Here is a 24,364-nt window from a genome sequence, read left to right as displayed (position 1 = left end):
TAAATAAAAAAATTGAGTTTGTCATGAATCTCCACCACAGTGACCCTTGCATCTTGTTGCTTTGTCTTGTTGCACAGCTCATCCAACACAACTGTTGAGACCACTACCTCAGATACACAAGTCTGAGTAAGTGGGAATTTTAGCTCATCATGATGTCAGGCAGATTCACAACTAGCCTCAAGTACATGTCTGGCTTGAGAGGAGGTTACTACTCAAAGGAGTTATGCCAGAATTAAAAGCCAGTGCTTGAAAAAGGGCAAAACGCCTACAAAACGTTCAACTAATCTGCTTAAACAAAGCATCCAGAATTTCTTTGTTCTTTAATTTCCTCCTACACAATCTGTTCTTAAATCCTGGCTGCTATAACTACTTAATGTCTACATGCAGCATTTAAAGAAAGCCACAACCTCATACCCAAATCTCATTTCAACCTCCAAGGCATGCCAGCTCCCTGGAGAATGTGCTACTGCCTCAGACTTTACTGTTTATTTTTTTAGAACCATGGGTGGCTGGTGTGAGGTCAGGCTCCAGTGACCCATCAGGAGAGGACATGAAAGAGGGAGACAAATCTGGATGATGCTCACTCACCTGTGCCAGCTCTTTAAAGAAAGAATTTTCCTTGTAAAACACAGGTACTACTTATTCTGTGAGAGCATTTGTAAGATTGGAACAAGAAAAATCAAGAATTTAAAGAAATTTAAAGACAATTTAAAGAAAACCTTTCGATCTGAGCTTGCACTTAATCACAACTTGAGAAACACAGGGTAGAAAAAAAGGCCTCTTTTCCAGAGCTCAGGAAGCAGCTGCTCCTGAAACAAGTACCTTTTTTTTTTCAGACTTGTGTAATAATCTATCAATATTTAGAAATCAGAGAATAATGGCTATGTAGTCAAACACACATGATCCATTTTGACAGACACTGAATGAAAGGCCACCCATATCCTGCTGAGACAGCAACACTTGAAGCACAAGTGTGTCACACAATTCAGTATTGCCAGCCAAACCAGTCAGTGGTGTTAGCTAATAAAAGATAGAGGGTGATCTGAGTCCAGGGAAAAAAGCATAAGACACCATACTCCAAGGCAGAGGCAAGTACAAATAATTATTCATGACCAGCCAACATATCTGAGAGCCAAGAGGCAGGTAGGCTTCCATGGCAGATTAAGGCTATCAGATAGCAGGGGGGGTGACCAAGCTAGTATTCTAAAATAAGGCACCAAGGCTTCAAAACAGCTTTCAGCTCCTCACCTCTTAGGCACCTGAGAAACATGAAATGCTGAACTTCCAGCAAAAGAAACCAAAACTTCCTTCCAAGTCTGACCCAAGGAGTGCCAAGAGTTTAGAGAAGTTCTTGTCTATTCCTATTCAGCTACATTGGTTCTTACTGCCAAAGAACCTGAAAAATGCAAGAGACAAGACTTGACAGATTTCCAGACCACAGCACAGGTTTTCTCCTCTTCCCCTTCCTTTCACTCTACAGTTAGCATCAATATGTCCCACCTAGAGTAGCTATTTCATCTACAAGTAGGACAGCTATGACAAAGACACAGGTACTCCAGGAGTATTTAGCACAACTGCTTCCTGCTGAAGAAGGCGTTCTTCTCATCACCAAGATAACTCAAGAATCAGAACTGTTCAGACACTGTAGGTTAGAAAAGACAAATTTCCAAATAATCCTTCTTGATAGAAAGAGGTACACATTTCCAATTATCTTGTGTTATCCATCCACTCCAAATGATCAACCACGTAGAAAGGTTTAAAGAGTCAGCAGACTCGAGTATTTTGTGCAATATTCAATATATGCTAAAAAACCATCACTACAGATGTTGTGAGAGAGGACACATTCTCATTATTTCAGCAGCTTGTCAAGGCTCAGATGGCCACAGTGATTAACTGGAGATCATGTCAGCAGGTTTCCTTAACTTGAAGACAGATAGATACAGCTGATTGCTTAGAGACATGGACCTGAAACAAATTACCAGCTGTAAAAATAGAATAAAAGTTGGTTCAATTCCTTTAATTTTTGAATACACCGATGTTTTTCTTTCACTATTCTAAGTTAAGCAATTCCAGTTTCTGATGTCTAAAAAACCCCACCAAACAATACACATTAGAGTTAAAAAATACATCCTATTTAATTATGAAGTTGTGGCAGAATGAGCTTCAAAACAGAAAGAGGAGTGACCTTGTGAAATGTTCATCTAAAATAAGATAAAAGTTGTCATAAGAATGCATTTCAATTTCAAAAGATGTCTGATTTCTATGTAGGAATCAAATTAGATTTAAAAGCCCTTGTGTTTGAATCTATGCTAAATAATCAGTCCTGCACTCTCAGGCTACAAACAGCCTATGGATCACCAAACCTATGACCATATATTCATGTTCCAACATGCAATTGGCAACCCTGAACAACTCGCATATCCCAGAAAAAAAAATTCTATACAGGACTTCACAGAGGTAATTAATCTCCAGCTAGATTAGCCTGATGATGCTCAGGAAGCTTTCTAGTTTTATGGACAACCACCAGGAAAATCACAGAGGAATTCAACTTTCCAGTGGCATTTTCAGAATGCCCATAGTTAAGCAATGTTTCAGAAGCAAGTAAGTGGAAAAGTAGGGAAAAGTAGGGAAAAGTAGGGAAAAGTAGGGAAAAGTAGGGAAAAGTAGGGAAAAGTAGGGAAAAGTAGGGAAAAGTAGGGAAAAGTAGGGAAAAGTACTAATGGATGTAGGCTCCTCATGGATATCTGTTACCTGCCTCCAGCACCATAACACAACAAAACAAACTTGTCCTCCAGAACTACCACGGGTTACTTCTACTTTCTCAGGAGGGTCCAGCTATCAGCAATGCAGAAACCAACCCCAGTCTCTCAACCATCTCTTTCTGCAGAACAGATGCAGGAACTTAGGAACACAGGGACCTTCCACTCTTCTATGGAAACCAGATCATATGCTAAAAACCTGAGGAAGAGGGAATACAACACGAGCCTCACAGCCAAGGAAGCAGGCAATGAACCCCTGCTCAAAGCAGTGTTGTTTCATTTGTAGATAATCAGCCTCACCCTCATTTCGTAGAGACAGTAGCACATATGGTCCAAGTTCTTACTTTAACCTCAATTCTAAGTTTAAATGCTGGCATTAAGACACCAAAATAGTGTATAGTGTGCTCTTCAATATATTCTTTATTTTTCCCCTGCAAGCTATAAAAAAACCCATAACCTAGCAATAAGAGTAGCTTACTAAAATATCAGTCAGCCTATTGGAAGTGTTGTTCATTTCAGGGTTTTTTTAAAGTCATCTTTTGGAGAAAAATGACCCAATTGTTTTTACACTTTTACTGGTTTATCACAGAAAATTATCACAGGACCCAAACTTCCAGCAAGTTAGAGATTCCTATGCTCTGTTGCTAACACAAGCCATGTTTTCATAGTACGAACAAGATTTCTTCAGTTGTAGTTCTAGAGAGTGGAGAAAAAAATCCACATTTTTCTAGACAAACAGTTTAGAATACAGTCAAATAATACTTTACAAAAGCCAACTCATTTTTATAACTTCACACAAAACCTTTCAGGCTGCCATCTAGTCCACTTGTTGCCTTCCTCTCAAGTTACAAGACAAGTGAAGAGTCCGAGTTGCTTGCAAATGCAGGACAGAAGTTTAGACACTCCCAAGTGCTTTGGAGGACTTCTGCCAGAAGCTGCCCATAACACTAACAGAAACTTGAATTATTTCATGCTGATCTGAAAATATCCTAAGTTTAAAGGTCTGACATCATCATCCCAGGGGTAACATGCTCCCCACTCAACTCCATTTTTAATCAGATTGCCTAAAATCCAATTAAAAGGTACAGAACCCAGCAATTTGAGAAAAGGGAACCCTGGAATCATTTCCACACTTACAATATTAAACATTCTAAAAGTTCTGAACAAACACCTGTGATGGATCTAGTGAAGAATTAAGCCTGTGTATAAGGTTAAAACAGTTTAATGCATCAGGAATCTGGTACAAGCAACGCTGGTGCTCACCACAGACAGCACAAGTTACAAACTAAAATCACTCCTGTGTAACAGCAGCGAGGGACTTTCATGCCAGTTTTAGCCAGCTGCAGGTGGCTAAATTCTGAATTAGAAACCAAAACCAAAACAACACCCTAAGCAAAAATACAATTGCAGCAGATATTCAGACAATGCAGCACCATGTTCTGGGGGTCCCACCAGGGAGTTTTTCTCCCAGGATTATTCTTTACTGTACACATGTACAGTTGCAGCTGAGAAACAGCACAGGGTGAAATTTTGGCTGCATAACCCTCACCACTGCTGCAGGGGTCCAAAGAACAAAACCATCAGGTTTGCTTATAGCTTTTATCACCAGCACAAGTACTATCTCTTACAACCAGACCCAACTGGCATAAGGGTGCCATCACTTGTGGCAGCACAAAGATCCACTGCCATGATTCAACCTGTAGAAATTAATACAGTTTAAAGCCATTTTATTATACAAATGAAGATTAATGGAAGAAACACAAAAGTGACCAATAACTGAGGTAAGACTACTTCCTGCCTCCAAACCTCTCCCTTCTAAATCCCAAAAAAATGCATGTGAATGTTCAAACCTGGTTTGCAGAGATAAGAAACTTGGGCGAATGGATGAACTTCACAAAATTAACTTGTTTGAAGATGGTAAAGCAAAAAAATGCACCACTGAGGGGAACTTCTCCTTTGAATGTTAGTAACCAAAGGCTGACAAAACAGATAACAGATGGCTCGTACTGGACAAATAATATTCAATATCCATTGAAGCTGGAGAGATCTGAAGAAGTTTCAAAAGTTTTCAGAAATTTAGAGACACCAAAAGCACCCAAAGAAATGTCAGACAAATTCAGAAGGATTACATCACTCTGCCATGGCAAGAGCAGCTCACTCCTCACGCATGCCCAGCAACACGATGCAGGCAGAGCACACACAGCGACAAATAAACTTCAGGGAGAGACTCACCGAGTCCTAAAGTCACTCAGGGCTTTGCTGTTACCCTAAGAAGAATTCACCACTACCACACAGTGCTTCCCTTATTAAAGGATTTTAAAATTGATCTGCAATTCATACCCTTTTGCCTAAAACAGACATGTTAAAAAAGACATTTGGGGGTTGGTGGGTGGTTTTTTGTTTGCTTGGTTTAGGTTTTTAATCCAAATTATGAGATCATATGGATTTCTTGTAAGAGGAGGTCAACCTCTTTCAACTGACTCAAATGAAAACACATCAAGATTATGAGTAAACTGTAGCCATAAATCTTTCTCCTCAGCTTCTACAATCAGCTGAAGAGCATCAAAAATACCCTGCAGATTTAAACAAAAACCCACCCATTTACAAGGTGTAAATAATCACTTTTGAGACAACTGGGAACATGAAGATAATCACATAGCTGTGTAAACATAGCTGCATGGGATTTTACACATCATTCTGGAAATAGGCACAGCCTTCCATCAATGTTTTAGGCACTGTAATCATCTTAACCTTCCATCTTATTCTTCCTGAAGTTCAGGTACTCTCTGTATTTTTAGGCACATCATATTTTTACTTCAAATAGGTATTCACATTACTACTGTAAGATATTAAATAAATTAAAAAAAAACGTTTCTGTAACATTTCTTTGCACATAGCTCTCAGTAGCATTTTGACCAGGTTGTGAAAGTCTGCCTAAAGTTAACAAGTCTAGTTGGGCACTGATTTCCATTGCACTGAAGTCACTCAAATCACAGTCCCATGAAACCCATGATGTATCCTAAACCTCAACTGTACTCACTTTTCCCTCATCCTCTTTTTCCAAAGCCATTGAACTGTAGGATCAAAAGTTTAAATAAACAAGTTTTAAATGAGTTCTCTTATGGATCAAACTGACATCGGGCCAAAGTTCTACATGATGATGCACCAGTTTTTTCCCTTCTCATTATCATGTCTTCCTCACTCCTATTTAATACCATTAATGACATTTTCTATTTCAGTCATTTAACCACTGAAGAGTGGGAGTGCTATCATTATTTTCTCTTTTATCAAATGAAATATTTTCATCAGTGAAGGAGCCCTTCTTGCCCATCTGTAATCTATGTGCATCTACCTCAGCTGTTCAAAGAGGAGCAAGTTGAACAATTAGCACAGGGTCACAGCACACTAATGGATTTTACTGAATGAGATAGATATATATTATATATTGGTGTTCTGAAAGATTAATGGCAGTCAACTGCATTAATCACTTTAATGAGCCTGACTGTTTCTCTAAAAGAAATGCAAGAAAAAACAGTTCTTGCCTGCAGCTGGAGAATGTGTGCTGTCTTCCACATACCTCTCCTTCATTGTTCAAATAACCTGTGGTTACTAAGCCACAACACAAGGCTCACTCCAGGCCCTCACAGCCTCCAACAGCAGCCTTTTTCCTAAGAGCACTTTGCACTTGTGAGAAATGTCACAGGGGACTTCTCTGTTCCAGGGTGGGAAGAGGAAAAAAGCAACAACACACAAGAAAACCCCCAAAACACTGTCATGGCATAGTGATGGTACAGTGCTTGCTCCTCAGATCGTATTTGCAAGTAGAGTTCTGATTTCATAATAATTCCAATGGGAGCAGTTCTGTTATTCCCTGTTGGTGCCATTACAAAATGATCACTTCCAGAGTAACAGAAAGTTACTTCTAGGTTCAATTTTATGCTACTTTTCAGTTTACAGATGTATCAACAACCTACCTTCTGTCTGCTCATTCACATTCAAAGGAAACGACTCAATAAGCATTTTCATAATAAATGATGTTCAATAAGCATCATCTTTGGTACTACACCACACATTACTAACATACACCAGAACTCCATTTTGACAAATCTTAGCAAACTCTGAAGTACCATCATGCCTCTTTCAGCACATGGTGACAAAGCCCAGGTCAAGGCCATTTACCACCCCCATCCAGCAGAACCTTCCTCCACAGCAATGAGCTGCCCAGCTCTGGGATGATCAGCATCCAGACAAACCATCAGGTGCAGCTTTTCTCAAGAAGATGATTTCTCTGCTCCTGACACCATGGCATGCATCACATTACGACCTTCTCTTCTAACAACAGGAAATTAAACTTTTGTTATTCTTGGTTTCAGCTAGTGATATTCTACCCCTCCTGAATAGAAACTGAAGTTAAGATTAGAAGACTCAGGCCTGTGACACTTTCACAAATTACTGCCTTTTGCGACTGCTTCAAGTTACCTACATTAATAAAATTAAAACATTTTAGTTCAGCTTTCTGGCATTAAACACTTTAAGAGACATGCACAACAGCCTTATCTACAAGTCCACCTCAGAGCAGCTACCTGTGACACAGATGTCAGAAGCTGCCTGCAATCGGAATTTCAAAAGCAGCCTTTACCAGCCTGCATCAATCACAGGAAAATACAGATCTGCTTGCTTCACAGAGAAAAAAAAATTGCCTTTGGCAACACCAAGAACATCAACAACCCAAATCCTTCAGTAACCCTTGGGAGAAAGTCCTGTGGCAAGTTTTCAGGCCTTCAAGTAAGCACCTGCCAAATAAAAATGCCCTTGTAGGGTGGCCATGTGTCAGCATCTGACCAAGCATTATATTTGAGGGGGGCTTTTTTGGTAAAATTTTTCACAGTCCCACCAGCTGCTCAGACACATGTAAGGAAAAGCCTTTATTTAGGCCAGGTATCATATATTTGCCATTTTACCTATTTGCCCTGAAGCACGCATGCATGCCCTAGAAGTCACATAATTAGAACAGTTAATGAATCATTTTAATCCTGCAAGCCCTTAAGGATGTTGAAACCTCTACCAGATTTTATCAATTTCCAACTAAGTATGAGGAAGTGATGAAAAAAAAAATCTACATGATTAAAGTTTCTTTCACAGGATAAATTTACTTATTATAATGAAATCAATTCCATGGTTTTCCAGCAAAGTACCAGCTACCAGAAGGTTAAGGCAAACTGGAAGCTCCTACTTGCAAAGCTTTGGCATCATTATGCAGTATTTGAAAAGAATAATTCAAAGCCCACAGTATCAACCACAATCTTGAGGTTCTTATGCCAATTCTCCTCTCTAGAGCAAAGAATCCCTTGTTTATCTGCTGCTGCACATGGTGTTTGTCCAGCAAAGGTAACAGAAAAATTGCCATGCTGGCTGGGAGCCACAAGGGCAGATGTCCAAAGGATCCGCCTAGGAGAATTCACAAGGCAGGATGAAAATACCCACCCTAGATTCTTTTATCCACTCTAAAAAGTAAAACAGCACACATAGGTGATAATCCCAGGCACTGAACTAGTTACGTACAAAAGGGCACAATGCCACAATTTCTCTTGCACGTTTGAAAGGTAAAAGCTTCCACACATCTTAGAAGATAATTATCATACATGAGACCAGCCACCACGAGCCACTTGTCACAGCTGAACACTTAGTAAGAAAGAAAAAAAAACCATTAGAAAATGAGAACTGTGGCTGAGGATAAGAAGGTGATGGAGCAGAAACATTTCTTCCCCAACTGAGCCCATTATCAGCCATGTACCTCAATAACCATGAAACCATTCCTGAAATGGATGGCAAACCCCTCTGGCATACCCTGCCCACCACAAAAATACCATCCAGTGAAATTCCATCACACATGGGAGAGTGCAGAGTTGCTGCAGTTAAGGTCTGCTGCCTTTGGTTTCAGTATAGCTAGTTACCAGTTTTATTTAAGCTAGGTAGATAGACCAAAGCCTTTATTTAAGCACACTTAAATATGGACATACCAAATGAGAGGACCTGGCACCCTGGCCTCACTTCATCATCAGGGGTGGGGGAAACCCTCTCATCTGGCCAGAGTTCCTGCATCAGCAACTCCTGACTGACAGCTGGGATGTACCAGCCTCCCTCTCCATCCCCAGGGAAATGAATTCTGTGTCTGATGACTAATTCATTACTGGGATTTGTGCTTAGGCAAGCCCAGGCCCAGATCACACACCTTCCAAGCTGGGAAGTGATTTGGTGCATGCTTGCTGCAGACAGCACCCTGCAATCAGCCACAGCCACCCCACTCCATCAGCTGAGACCAAAAGCTGGGATTGAACCTGCAGGAGCTGAAAGCAGGAGAAATTGAAAGAGAAATCATTACAGATTAGTTGTAGCTGAGCTGTACATGGATTTCTAAAACTGGAGGGTCAGGTTTGAAAGCTTTTATCAGCACCTTTGGAGCCTCCAAGACTCGAGCTCAAAATCCTATTGCACACTGACAGTAGCAAAATAATCTGCTGCTGTGAGAAGACATGGGTGCAGGTAACATCAGAGCCAAAGACACCAGCTGGGGAAGAGCAGTATCCACATGTACACAGAAAAGCAAGCCAGAAACCAAAGGCAGCCTGGCAAGATCCACTCTGTACTGCAGCCCCTCCAGGATCCAGGGATGAGCCCCAGCCCAGCTCCTGGCAGGGTACAAGCAGCCAGATGAACCTGTCTGCCTCTTCACTTTCCTTGGTCCTTCACTTTCAGAGGCTTCACCATGAAGGAGACATCTGCTGAAGAGAGCTGTATTAAAGCTGTGGCAGGCTCCCCACTGCTGATATATTGCTTAAACTCACACCTGATACAGGATCTGAGGTGCTCACCAGAAAGAGCAGCCACTTTCCAGACAGGATCATCACAGCAGATGGAGCCCATCAGGTGTGACAAACCTTACTAGCTCAGAATCTTGTCTTCAACCTCTCTGTCTCCAACTGCTCCAAATTTCATTCACAATCCATATTTTACCAGCTGACCTTGTGAGACAGAGTTTTAATAAACAAGTCTTACCAACATCCTACTAATTAAAACTATACCATAAGTTAAGATTGTGTGCTGAGAGCATCACTACAGCATCTGAAACCCACAAATGCAGCTCATATGTACACAGTTACCAGTTGTGAGCACTGATGTCCAGTTTGATCACAGAAACACAAAAGGCATTCTAACTTCTCATTTCCTTTACCTGTTCTGAGAAGCCTTCTTGTCTCTAGGCAGTTCAGTGAACCGTAACCTCTTAAAGGCTTCAAAGGGACATAAATCTTCTAAAAAATGTTGTCCTGCCCCTGTGTTCACCAAGGTCCAAGCAGAACCAAGCCTTCTAATAGAGAAGCATGTTCTCCTATGGCTAGGCATGGAAGAAACTGAACCTTTCCTTTGGGAGGCTGCAGAGCTGGAGGACCATTTGGCATATATGAAAGACTGTGAAATAACACAGAATGCAGTATCAGGTGCTCAGATTATTTATTTCCTTCTTTTCTAACTGCTGCTTCTCATCAGGGAAGGTAGATCCACATCAAAAACACTGAAGAAGAAGCCAAATTCCATTAACTCCTTTAAAGAATTTACCTTATAGGTACATCAGCCAATCCTTTTCATTATTACCCCATTTTATTGCATTGCTTCCAACTCATGCCTACAGCTCACAGGGGAGCTGCCTTCAGAAAGCATACCCCGGGCTCACAGATCAGCAACCACACAGTCCACGTGGCTGCCACGTGGCATGAAGAACACAAAGATCTCCCCAGTGAACTCACAGGAAGGACCAAGCAGCTAGAATAGGCAAGGATGAGAACAAAGAATGGTGTTAGACCAACAGAGCCATTTTTTCCCTATAGCTGTCACATTACGGGACTGTGATAGGACAGTGGGTACTGAACTGCTCCATCTCCACAGCAGCCAGGAGTTCCTTGTAGCTGTCTTGGAAACCTAAGGGGGGGACAGGGCACCAGGAAAGGCAGCACAGGAATAACACACACCTTGGCCACACACCAGACCCAGAATGCCACTGCAGGACACCACAGACCCCAGGCTAACAGCTCACTCACACCCATCTTTTCAGCTTCTCTGTGCTTTGCCCCACAAATAGATCAGGAGTGTTTGTAAAAGCATGCAAGGCAATTATAGGAAAAATAAAACCAAGTTATAAACACAGCCTGGATGCCAAATTTGCCTCTCTTTGCTATTTAGAGCTCGCATTTCAGCACGCAAAGAACTCACACACAAACCCCCAAACTGTGTGCCTGGAGCTATAGAGCACATGCAAAATAAATTGCATTCATATTGGTATGTTATGGTATGCAATTTCCTCCTTCCCAATCACACTGCCTGCCTCTCTTGTTAAGTCAAATAGCCTGTCAGCTTCGCATCAGGAAGCAGAAATTGGTTTTCCATCTCCTAGGAGATAAACAAGGCTTCCCCCTCTGCAGAGGGAAGTCGAGCTGCAGAGTGCACAGTGCTGGTGCCCACAAATTGGCTCTGAACAGCCCCAGGGACACTCTGTGCCCTCTCCAATGCCAGTCACCTTCCAGAGTAAGTATTACTTCAAAAAACACAAAAAACAAAACAAAACAAAAAACCAAACCAAACCAAAACAAGAAAACCAAACCAGATTTGTGTATTTTCATGTAGTTTTCTTTGTGATTTCTAGCTGATCACACACAACTCTGATTCAGTGCTGCTGCCTTACAGCTAAAGAGCTTAACATACTCTTTTCATATCATGGGCTAGCAAAATATCCTTTGTACCTCTGTGCAGTTTTCTTGAAGCTACACCCCTTCCCAGATCACAGGGGAACTGAACCATAGGATCAGACTTTTACATTTAGGTTGTACTATGTCAGGGAAAAGGGCCAGCACGCTCAACAAAAGTAGCACAAAACAATCTAAAATATATTAACCAAATGTCTATACAATAAATTTAATAAAATATTTCTGAACTACATTTTTTTTAACGGTGGCTTTGTAACACTAGGATGCTATAATGTTGCAGTAACTAAAGACTGTGTATTTTACAAAGCATACAGCTACATTTTTTAATTAATTCATTATCTACTTTTGCTAAAAAGCAGTCAAGCTGCAAGGCTACAGATATATTGCAAACAGAAGAGGTGAAATACACAACTAGTCTTCATTTTCACTTCAGAAATCAGGAAAAAGACACATGACCATGAGTCCGTTGACTGTTGAACCAAATCCTTGCTAATATTAAAAGTAATCCGGAGACAGACCCCCGGAGGTTCAGAGGCCATGGCTGTGACAGCCACCACGTGCCATGGCCTTGCAGCAGGTTAAGGGAATGCTCAAGGGCTGCTTTAGTAGCAGAGTGCCCTGGGACAGCGTTTGCTCTGCCACTATATCACCTGGAGGCATCAGGACTCCCCAGGGTATCCGCAGGTTGGCCATTTTTCTGAAGCATCTTACAAGAACCTCTGATAGAGAAGAATGAGATTTCCTTCCAGGGACATACTGCTCGTTCCCTTTGCCCACAGCATGCATTTTTAAAGACAGAGAAACCAATCAAATTGAATTCATACTGCATTATTCACTAAGTGGCTACAGTATCATCCAAAATCTTAATTGCCTAATAATTCACATCACCTATTTCAAATACAGCTCCAAAGGAATGACTAGAAACCCAGAGGCTGCCTCCTACACACACTGTTAATCTTGCTGTTAAGATGTCTAACACAGTCTTTTCTTGAAACAAAGCACTAAACATCAGCCTCTTGTACCTACACGTGCAGCTCTTCTTCATGTCTACAGCTGAGAGCACAACGTGCTGCCTGATGTCTGCTGCTGTCTCAGGAATGCCTTGGTGAAGGCACTCTTGTCTGCCAGTCTTCCAGCTTTGCCAATCTTTCCTACTTTCCAACCTTCAGGTTTTGACCACTAACATGAATCCTGGCACATACCAGTGAAATGATGAGTGCTGTTCACTCCTCTAGCCCCTAGAAAGGTAACAGACTGGTATTTTTAAAATTGCTGGAAAGCAAATACAAGCAGGAAAAAGAAAGAAAAAAGTGCAGTTGAGCACTTCTGATGTTGCTGTTCCCCTGCACACACCACCACAGAATGATCTGCAGCTGGGCTGATAAGCAGTGAGCAGCCTCACAAGGATCCTGTCTCCATGTGCCAGCTTTTCTACCAGCTCCAGCTTTCACTGTTACCTCCTCAGCTATACACATCTCTCTGATTATCCTGGGTTTAGTTGCTCTTAGGTGTCAAAAAGAAGGATGCTTAAGCAAAAAAGGGTAGAGAACAAAATTACAAAGCAATTAATTGCCCATCCCTAAGCTCAGAAGCAGCCTTGAACCTACACTCTCTGGTACACATAGGTCTTGAGTTCTTAACTGAGTGTGAATGCCTCAAAGCTCTCTGAGCTGCTGAGGAAATTATCCAGAATACATCAGAAAACAATGGAAAAAAAAAAAAGTTTGCTCAGCAACACCACCAGCTCCCCAGCTTCTGCACACAGATGAAGCATCAGATCAATCCAGGAGGCTGCGAAGCAAACAGAAAGAGTGAGGAGGCTCAGCCCTTCCACCAACTGCCCACAAAAATTTCCTTTAGAAACAGCCATCTGTACAATCCATGCATTAACCCATGTTCCCCCCAGTACCTGAGGGCAGTCACTGCATCACAGCAGAGGTGGGGCTGTGCTACTCTGAAGGGATGCAGGGAGCACAAGGTCAGCCTCAGTGCTACCAGCTGCAAACGCTGTGCTGCTTTGGACAGTAAAAACGAGTTTCACTTGAGAACAAAGTACACTGCGATAATTTTCATATGGCATCTGTGCTCCAAAACCAAGTTTTTCTATCGCTAATCCAACACCTGACATCAGGTCTCCAACTGAGGACTGTCATGGGATTTTTTTTTCTAGTTTACACACAAATCAAAAATCCAGAGGCCTCCAGACTGAATTACAATCTGCACAGACTCAAGGACCAACACCTAGGGTGTAGGACACCAACCTTCAGTCACATGTGTCCTTCAGCAGGACCCAGAACCCCATGTCCCTTATGAGTGTGCACCCAAGTGAAATAAAGACAAAGCACTCATCTGCTTGTGCTGCTTCATGGCAGCTCATGTGAAACACTTCTGTTGAAGACTCCCCCAAGCCTAAGCACACCCATGTAAAAAAACCTCAACCCTCCACAAAGTAAGCTTATGCAATTGGAAATAAATGTTTATTTTGAAATCAAAAGACATCTGTATATATACAGACAAACTAGAAGCCTTTGATCAATCCTACAGTGCTTATCTGATCGTAACAAATTAAACCTGTCAGCTTCAATACTTGCTTTGGAAAAAAAGAATGTGATTTTCCACACTCTGCTTGTTCACTATGATTACTTATCAACCTGAAGAATACCATTTAATTTATTTAGTAAGAGAAATGAAGCCAAACTAAAGATCTGTAGCTGTTAGTGAAAGCAGAAACAAGGGTGTAACCACACAGAACATGCTGCCAGTGCTGGCACTCTCCAAATGTCCCAAACTGGAACCTCCTGCTTTTCTAATCTAGCACAAATAAATAGTGAACACAGAGATCAGAGGTACCAGCAGAGGACCTCCATCACCACTGAAGTTTTCCCCCTACCAATCAGATACCATTTTAACATTTTTGTTTTGGGTCTCCAAGCACCCCTAACTCTCCACCCTGTACTCTTAGATCATTCCAGCCTCTCAGCGAGCAGCGAGGCCAGTTCAAAAGGTGCTGCTGAAATTCAGGATTGGTGTTAAGCAGAATATGTCATCTCCATAGTTAGAGGATACAACAAAATCAAATACTCTCTTACCATCTGATATTACAACATTTGCTTACAGACATATTAGAAGAGAGGCTAAACTTCAACATCTGAAAGACAAATATTCTAGGAAATAATATTTAGAGTAGACCCTGTCCGTTCAAGCAGATAATCAGAATGAATAATTTACAGCCACACTTTCATCTCCACTGCAGCTAAGAAGAGCTGCATCGTAAGGAGCTTGGGGAGATGCAGACACATCTGCTCACCAAGTGGAATAATCGGGAGGACTCCAGGCAACAGTGGTCCAGTAACCTGCTTTACTGAGGTGACAAATGGGACAGGAAGCAGTGGGAGGAACAAAGAATGCCAAAAAAGCAACACGCTCATGGTGAGGTCAGTAGTACATCCTTGTGCAGTGCTGCACATTCTGCCTCAGAGAAAGCAAGCACCACACTGGGTTTTCACATCTAAATTCTTACAGCTTGTTCCTAAAAGCAGCTCAGGAGGGGTACCTGCTCACACCAACCAAGCAAGTTCCATCATATGTCTGGGAATCAAGCATCAGGTGACACTTTCCAGTGATGTCTATGAGGCTGAATTAACAGACTAAACATTTAGTTTGTACAGATGCTGTTCAGGTGGAAGGATGGTGAGGTTTCATCAAGCAAAAGCCTTGTAAAAAGATGATGAGCATCTGGAGGAGTAACACTGGTATATAGAAAACTGTCATTATAAAAGCAGACATCAGAGGAAAAACAAAGAAAAAAACCCACATATTTTTGAACATCTTAAAGAACACCTTGCACAGCTAGCAACTGCCAAAAAGAGCATGCATACAGTCTGGTACGACCCATTAAACACAAGGAGTCACAGGACCTTCCACCTGTGTCAGGAGAGAGCTACAACAATCTCCTCCTATCACACAGCCTTAACAGACTTTGCTTATTCACATCTACAGGGTTTTGATTACCATCACAGTCTATGTTTGCTACCTGAAAATGGGGCAAAGCAGATGGACATAGATAGGATTCAGTGCAGAGCAATGAGAAGGATCACCAGGGAACTAGACAACCAACAGAACAAAAACTGATCCAGGATCCTGTTCCCAGATTGCAGTAACTCAAAGCCCACCTTGAATTCTCCATATCACAAGTAAAACCCACTGAGTCAAGCTCAGACACTAGACTATGACATTTTATTAGCTCAGACACCATTTGCTCCCAGGAAATAAAAAAGCACCTTGTAAATGCTCCAGTCTTACATAGAAACAATGTTAGACTTACAACAAAATTAGTAAGCTGTCTTTAATAATAATCAGTTTGGCCTACACAAAACATTTTAGTTCCTCTTAGCTAGAAAACTAGTTTTGTGGTGTCAGGCAGAAAGGTTTGTGAGTTGTGCTTAAGCAATTTTGCCACTCAAAAAAATGCAGTAAGATTTTCCTTTTATTGACAGTGTGTTGCTGGCAAGTTTTCCTCAGTTTTCCAACAATTAGCCACATATTTTAGATGACTCCAGGACCAATATCTTTAGAAATCTACTTCTAGGACTTGCACTTTAAAGAAAAGAGTGATTAACAAAATTAGCAGAAAAATTAGCAAAATTTCCCATTACACTTAGTCTATTAACTACTGCAGTTTCTGTTTAAAAATTCTAATCAATGAGCAGGTAGAGTTAAAAACAAAAACTATTATTCCACATTTTTTTCCCCAATGTCATACCTCATTTCCCAGTTGTAATCAGTAAAAAGAAAGTAGTTGATAAGCTAACATTAACAGTGTCTAGCATTATTCATGTTGGCCAACTGACTGCACTAGAAGCAGCAGTTGATCTGCTCCATAAATACATGAGAAGCCCAGAGCCACATGCAAAGAGGTCAGTGAAAATAACATTACACTGCAATCAAAGTGTAAACAATAATGGTAAGAAAATTAAAAAACAGTTTGCAATCCAGACGAAGGGCAAGAATGTAGGGAGTGATGCAACATCCAGGCAAAAACTATTCAGTACTTCAAGGATAACAGAAGGATGAAGATCAAGCAGAGGGCTCTACTGAGAAATTCTGCACAGTGAGCTTAAAACCAAATGTTTAAGTAAAATAATCCAGAACACTCGGTGGCAATAAACACATGAAAACAAGAAAATATACTCATGTCCACACACAAGAGGCAGCACATACAAGTGGGGGACACAGAACAAAACAATGAGACTCCTCCAGTTCAGTTCCCCAGGACCAAACCAGGGAGCAGTCACCTCCTGAAGTGGCTGTCCCAGGAAAACAAAGGGCTCTTCTCAAGTGGTGGGGAAAGTACTTCCACCAGTGAATGTCCTCATAAGCAGGAGGAACCCAGCTGCTGGAGTCCTGAACTACACAGAGACATATATTGTCCTAATGACAGAGGACAAGGAGTTCTACCAATCCAAAATAGCATGTAGGCTGTGAAAGGCCAGGCATTGTGTATTAAGTTTACCAATTTAGGAGGACTGAGGACAGACAAGTAGCAGGACTATGTGTCCAGCCAAGAAAAACATGTTTCTCAGTTACAACTTGCTTACCTTCTATAGAAGGGGCCTGGTCCACAGCTGCATATAGCATCTCTTTCAAAGTCTGCAATGGAGGGAGAGAGAACAGAAATACTGTCAGTATTAAAAAGAAAAAAAAAATTAAAATTTACTTTTTTTTTACATGTTTGCTTGAAAACAAAAGCAATTAAAGCCCTTTTATCCTCCAGACTGAGACTGAAAGCTATGGAACACTATCACATGTATTTCTGTTAACAAGAGAAACACAAGTTCATGTTTCCTGACTGCTTTGTCTAAAGCCTGTTACCTTACCAATTTATAAAAATTCTTCCAGCTGTGTTTATCAACATCATCCTTTGGAAAAATGTTTCCAGGTTGGTAGGATGTTAAAGGCTCCACACTAAAACAAAACCAATCACTGTTGCGTGACACAGAAAGGAGTTTGTCAAGGTAATTGGAGGAAAAGCAGCCTCAGGGATTTATTATCCCTGTTATATAGGAGCACAGAAATATAAAAGCTGAAGACAACATGATGAAGTTGATTAGGGAGCCAGAGGTGACAGCCTTCTCTTGAGGTGGAAACTCAAGGACAACATTAAGAGCAGGCAGAAGCATTAACCAGTCCTGCAGAGCCTGTAGAACCCATGGGCTGCCCCCCAGTGACCCTGCACAGAGTGGAGCAGTGCTGGCAGCAGGACCAGGGCACAGGGATCTTACACCCTGAGCACCCCTGGCAGACACCCCTCCTGCTACCAGTGCCAGAAAGGAGGCACCACACCAGAATCCTCATCTCCTGCAGCTCCTTTCAGATGATCTTTTTTCAGACAGTTCTTAAGCCTCTGGTATTGTTCCCTTCACAGACTGAAAATTTGCTCTTTTACATCACAAACACAAGAAAATGTCAAACAAACTGAACTCAGATCCAAGGCTGAAGGAATATCTGGACATAATTTTGGAACTAGAAGCCAGCAGAAGAGGCCCAGTGCTACTGCAGAGTGGTTCATTTAGACACACCCCACACCACTTGACAAAGACAGGTAGCTTAGTGCCCAGACTTCATGTGAATGGGCTTCACACTCAGCTGCTGTGAAAAATAAGATTTTCTTCTCTTAGTTTTTAGCCCACAGAAACCTAAACCACAAAAGTCCTTCAGGTCTTTCTAGTTCCTGTCTCTTCTGGCTATTTCCCAACATTTCCTACACTTCCAGAATCCTACACACCTACATTTACCACCTCCTGTGTTGTTGTCCCCCAGGTCAAAACACCACAGCCTAAGTACCAAACCTAATACCCTCCAGGCAAAAGCCACAAGCTCAGCAGCTGGAAACTCAGCATTGTTGTGACATGGTGGTTACAGTTCTGTTAAGTAAATATAAGGTCTAAAGGACATGTCTATTTATCACAAGGTATCTCAGGTGGCAGGCTACACCAGCAGCTCAGAGAGCTCTCAGAGGTCTGGCCCCTGTGTCCACAGAGGTCCCAGCACAGGTCACTTGCATAATTGTTTTCCCAAGCGAGCCACTGCCGAGTGATCCTTGTTCCAGTGGCACAGCTCCCCTCTACCATCAGTGCTTTTTTAAAATTCCTACCAACCACCTCAGTCCTTTTCTCCCCACCATGATTCACAGGTCAGCAGCACATCATCTGCCTCCCTACTACCTCAAGTGGTCAAAAAGCCTTCCTCCTTTTTCATCCCACTCATCAACCACCCTTCTTTACCTCAAACTTTTTCCACGAACCACACAGAACAGGATAAACAAACCTGAAGAGACAGAAAATTCAAAGTCACTGTAGTAAGACCTCCATCCCTTCACCCAGCCAGAGGTAACCTCGCAATGCGATTCCTATTTCTGCCTTTACCCATCATTTTAAATACCAATTAAAAAGAACCACAATGCTGACAATCCTGCACTAAACAATGCTGAAAGCTGCAGGTGTAAGCTGTCCCCCAGGCCTCTTCCCATCCAGACTGACAAATTACAATCTGGCAGCTGCAGGGCAGCAGATTTTATTTCTGCTTACCTGACCTATATAGGTAGAGCAATAACCTGAAAGGGAAAGGCTCACTGCTCTTTCACACCTATTTAGTCCTCAAGATTACAGAATTTTAGGAATTGTTTCCAGAAGTCATCCATCACCTTCAACTTCAAATGTTTAAGAATGACCCTTTCTGCCCTCAAACTAGACAAAAAGGTTTATTTCCTTATTTTAAATTGTACTAGTGACACATCTTGCACCTGCACTAAACTTGTATAAATGTGCATCACAGCACAGAAAAAAAAAAAAAGGAAGAAAACACATTTAAAAATGCAAATGTCTAAACTTAACAGTGAATAAATTCAAGGACAAAAACCTCAAAACACTTGAGCAAAACTGCTGTTTCAAACGAGTAGATTCCAAACTGCTTCTGCTCTCCTGAGCTCGTCCGCTAACAGGCGGAAGGACAAATAGGGAAATAGCACAACAGATTTGTGTCAGGAGGTGGCAAGCCTGGGTGTGAACTGCCTATCATGAAGCAGGGTTTGACAAGCAGAATTGGCCCTGTCCCAAAACCAGAAAGCCTGTTTCTGGAGGGAAGGCTCTGAAGGAGAGCTGCTACCTCCACTCTGGGTTCCGGTTTCCCTCCTGACTTCCTTCTGCAAGTTTTGTCTTGGAGAAACGACCTCTAAAACTCAGCAACCTGTTCCTCTTCTCCAGGGGCAAAAGCACCTAAAACCTGGAGACTCCTGGAAAGGCATGCCTGCTCCTCCTACCTTTTACCCATCTCTCCCATGAACTTTGCACCTGTAATACCTGTCCTGATTCTCCTTCTTCCTCAGGTGCTGCCATTTCAAAGGTATGGAGCACCTTTTCTTTAAAAATACCACCAGAGTTCTACATGCAGATAAACAAACCCAGACCATATCAGCTGAGACAGAACTGCCATCTGGCAACTGCAGAACATCACCGAATTGCCACCAGCTGGACATGGAGATCTAAGCAACACTCTCCTTTCTCCTACAATACTGCAGGGATGGACATGAGAGCAAAAGAAGGCTGCAGCTTGGTTTATAGGTAAACAGGGAACTAACACCCCAATAAATTCACTGCACATGAAAATTCCCATTCAATGCAGGGAAGTACCTCAGCAGTAAAAACATCCCTTCACATTGGTATCATGTATTGCATTACTGCCCCTGGCCCTCACACAGAGCCCCCCTAATCCTCTGCACAGAAGTCTCAAGAACCATCACCTGAATTAAGTTTGCTCAGTAAATGCAACAGAAAATTTCCATCCTTTCATGCAATCTTTAGAATGGTTTAACTTTCTGTTTCAAATTTCCAAGTCAACCAAGGGTTGTGTAAAGCCCCATGTTAATGGTGCCCCAGTCATGGTCAATGTCTTTGTGAAAGGCTGAATGAAACAGAACAGCATACATCATCATTTTGCTCTTTCCTACGAGCCAAGTGCTCTTTCCCAGAAAGCAGACATACAGTAAAAGTCACTGCAGAGCTTTGGCTGAAAGAAAATAAGAATCTAAGCCATAACTATCCAAGTATAATTGGTTTTTTCCTATATAAAGAAAGCGAATGGATTTTTCTCCTTAAAGCTCTTCCACTGGTCAAATATCTTCCCTAAGCCTACACATATAGATATAATAATAATACCATTGGAGGGAAAGATTACATTAATGGCAAGAACTCTGAGGACTGTAAATTGTTAAAGACCATCTGAAGGTGAAAAACACCTTTTTAGGTATTCAAAACACAGCAGTCTCATTCTTCTTCCTGACATCCTCAGCTACAGATGACACCCTTCTCCTAGTTTCACTGGCACTTTATGTGAAGCAAAGCTCCTCACAGCCACATGTGCTGCACATCCCACCAAACCAGAGACACTTCACCTGGGAAGGAACTCGCAGGCTACCTGAGTCTCACCACACTTCAGGGCTGTCCAACTGCATGAGTCACCTGCTCTCCAATGGAAATAACTGCAAACATCAGCATGGACAAATAAGATGACTGCATATAAGCTTTGAGACAGAATGGCTTAAGGGAAGCCATTTCTATACCATCCTCTACTCCTTTCATCAGCATCTTGAACTTGACATGGGAGGTCCCTGGAAACAGGTATAATCTTTTCAGAGGTAAAAAACAGGACAGAATTTCTCTCTCTGAAACAGTGCTTGATTACTGTTTATAGTAAGAAAGAAAAGATAAAAGCTGTCATATGAAGAAACATAATAATGCCATTAAATACATAAATATCTCTTAAATTCTACCTTAATATGTGCTGTAAGCCATGGTGCACACAAGGGGCATTCAGCCTTACGTTTGTTAACCAGCAACTCCACATCTTTCTTGACAAAGGAGGGCTGTATGCTTTTTGCCTCAAGTATAACCAACAAGTAAACCAAGGTAGTGCCAGCCTTTTATGCACCACACCCACACGACCCCCAGTTACTGAATAATAAATGCCAGACTATTCCATTACTGTACGCATCAGCAGGAGGCTGACTCACATCCAGCCAGCTGCAACAAGGGAAACAAAGAGTTTGGAAACTTATTACTAAAAAGGAAGGTGGGGGTTTTATTTTAATTCACTCTACATTAAGCTGTTTATCCAAGGAGGAGGTTACTGGAAGTCTAGAAGGAATAACATCTTCGAAGTTTTTACTGAAATCCACCTTTATTTTAAATTGGGATGGGGGAAGGGAGAATGACATAATGATACTGTCCTAGTTAAACACCTGAAAATTAACCTCCTATAATGAAAACAGTGGCCAATAAGCAGCAGAGTTCTTCACACATTAATCAAGGTGTCATAGTTCACTGGGTCTTCTTTGCCCTCCCTCTACATCTGTCAGGTCAGCAGGCAGACAAATCTTTTGCCTTTTTATTTCCTCCCTGCTTTCCTCTCCAACCCACCTCCAGGCCTTCTCTTAGGGATTTGCAAGTTTTCTGTTCCCACACAGAAGAGAAAACTCTTGCACAGACAACCCATCAGAGACACGATGCAGAACCAGGCTGGTATTTTATTTTATCAAGACAATGGATTTCCTCCTCAAAGACTGATGCATTATTTGGTCAGCTAGTTCTATAAACAACTGAGGAAGATCACACTTTTGTTCAGAAGTCCAATCCAGCTGCATTTTTTATTTAAACATCCATTCCTTTGCAGTCAGGTAGAGGAAAACAAAGGAACAGTTACAAAGGCAGATATAAACTTTTCAGGTGCAACACTGTAATCAAGCAAGCTATGATAAATGTGATTCCCTTGCAAATGCAGACAAGTTAACAGAGATACTAGAAATAAACTGCTACTATAGTCCTAAAGAGAAAAAAAACAGGCCTTCAAATGATAACAAATGTTGTACAACTAACTCAGCTAAGAAGTTTGCCTATTGTTTAGGCTCTCCTTTAACCAGCTTTCTATAGCCTAGGATTAACAGTTACTTGTGGGAAAGACCCCACATCGCTGGCTCCCCATGAAGAGGTTCTGCTGCAAACGACCACCCTGAGCTCCATCTAGTTAAACTGAATAAACCATAAACCTGAAGCTAAGCAATCACTGTGACCTTCCCAAAGCTGACATGACCAAAACTGAGAAGCTGTGTTCTGCCAAGAATTCATGATTAGTGCAGCAGAACTTGGTGTAAAGCAGTGGCCACACATGTCCCGGCTCAGCCACTTCACCTGCATCGAGTATGCAGTGGGAAGATGCAAAGCCTCCCCAGCCTTGTTTCACCACCACAAACAAGCAGCCGATGCCTTTAGGCCACCGGGGGAAGCTGTCCGCCTTCCCGAGCCTGGCCGTGGCCCGTTCCTGCGGGAAGGGCGGGCTGGGCCTCCGGCTGCCGGCGCTGGGTGCCCGCGGGCCCCTGGATCCCGCCCTTGGCAGCCTGAGGGCGGCTGCGAGTCGCCGCTCAAAGTCACCCCCGCCGGTGCTGAGAACTGGCGGCGGTACCGAGAAATGACTGAAAATACCGACTGCCACCGGCCGGTACCGGTACCCGGAGTGGGGCTGCGGTGGGGCACCGGAGCGGGGGATGCCGGGGAGCCACACCGCCCTCCCGCTGCCTCTACAGCGGGACCTTTGCCCTTCCCCAAAAGGTTACAGGCAACGATTAATTAATTAATTAACGAAACGCCGCTTCGCTTCCAAGCCGTCCCGAGCTGCCGGGGCCGGCCAGAGCCGTGACCTCCGCAGCGCCGGGGGTTAACCCCGTCCTCCCGCCGAGGAGCCCAGCGGGGAGCCGCGGGACGCCGTGTCACGGCCGCTGCCTGCCGGGGGGGAGCCGTGCAGCCTGGGCGGCCCTTCCCGGGCACCGGCCGCTGGCGGGGGACGGGGGCTTCACACACACACAGACACAGACGGGCGCCGAGCAGCCCGGGGGCAGCGGCCGAGGCGGCGCGGCCCTACCTCATACTGGATGTACTGCTTCCGCCACTCGGGGGTGATGTGCGCCGCGAGGTGCTCGGCGAACTTCATCTCTGCCGCCGCCGGGCCGGGGCCGCGCTCGCTCTGCGCCCGCGGAGCCGCCGCTCAGCAGCGCTTGGCTGCCACGGGGCCGCCGCCGCCGGTAGTGGGGGGCGGGGGGGGGGCCGCCGCCACCACACATGGGCCCCCGCCCGCCCGGCCCCGCCACTCCTCAGCCCGCCTCGGGCCTCCTCAGCGCCGCCCCGCCGCTGCCGCCACCGCCTCCTCCGCCGCCGCCGCCATCTTCCCCGTCCTGCCGCCCCGCCGCCGCCTCCCGCCCGTCAGCCGCCCCGGCAGCCAACCGGCCGCCGGCACGCGCCATCGCCACGGCAACCGCCGCCGCCGCCCACCGCCGCGCGGGGCGGGGCCCGAGAGGGGCGGGGCGTGGGGCGGTGTGGGGGGGCGGCAGCGGCCGGGATGCCCCGGAGCCCCCCAGCAGCCTCCGTCCGGCATTTGGGGGTCGGTTTGTAGCAGGGGGGGCAACTGCGGCCCCGCCAGCCCAGCCCCGCCGGAGCGGGGACAGCCCCGGTTCGGATCCTGAGCCAGTGGCGGCGGGATGGGATGGGATGGGATGGCCATGGGGGGAATGACGATGGGAATGGGAGATGGGGAGAAATGGGGATGGAAATGGAATGGGGATGGGATGAAGGTGGGGTGAAATGGGAATGGGATGGAGATGGAGATGGGGGGGGATGGGGATGGGATGGAGATAGGGATGGAAATAGGATGGGACGGAGAGGGGGTGGAATAGGGATGGAAAGGGGATGGTATCAGATGCGAATGGGATGGAGGTGGAATGGGGATGGGATAAGAGGGAGATGGAAG

At 43.7% G+C, this 24,364-nt stretch overlaps 1 protein-coding gene across 1 annotated transcript in view; it reads right to left on the bottom strand.

The window, feature by feature from the left end:
- XPR1 (xenotropic and polytropic retrovirus receptor 1) overlaps nt 1-23,636 on the bottom strand; it is an 87,800-nt gene extending 64,164 nt beyond the window's left edge. Inside the window, exons 1-2 of the mRNA XM_030455782.1 lie at nt 23,483-23,636; nt 17,113-17,164 (exon numbers count right to left, since the gene is read on the bottom strand). Coding sequence (XP_030311642.1) covers nt 17,113-17,164; nt 23,483-23,551 — 121 coding nt within the window. The 5' untranslated portion in view covers nt 23,552-23,636. The remainder of the gene's footprint in view (nt 1-17,112; nt 17,165-23,482) is intronic.
- Nucleotides 23,637-24,364: the final 728 nt, after the last annotated feature.

This window comes from Calypte anna, chromosome 8, assembly GCF_003957555.1.
Source record: "Calypte anna isolate BGI_N300 chromosome 8, bCalAnn1_v1.p, whole genome shotgun sequence".
Lineage (NCBI taxonomy): Eukaryota > Metazoa > Chordata > Aves > Apodiformes > Trochilidae > Calypte > Calypte anna.
This window is presented reverse-complemented; position numbering and strand designations above follow the sequence as displayed.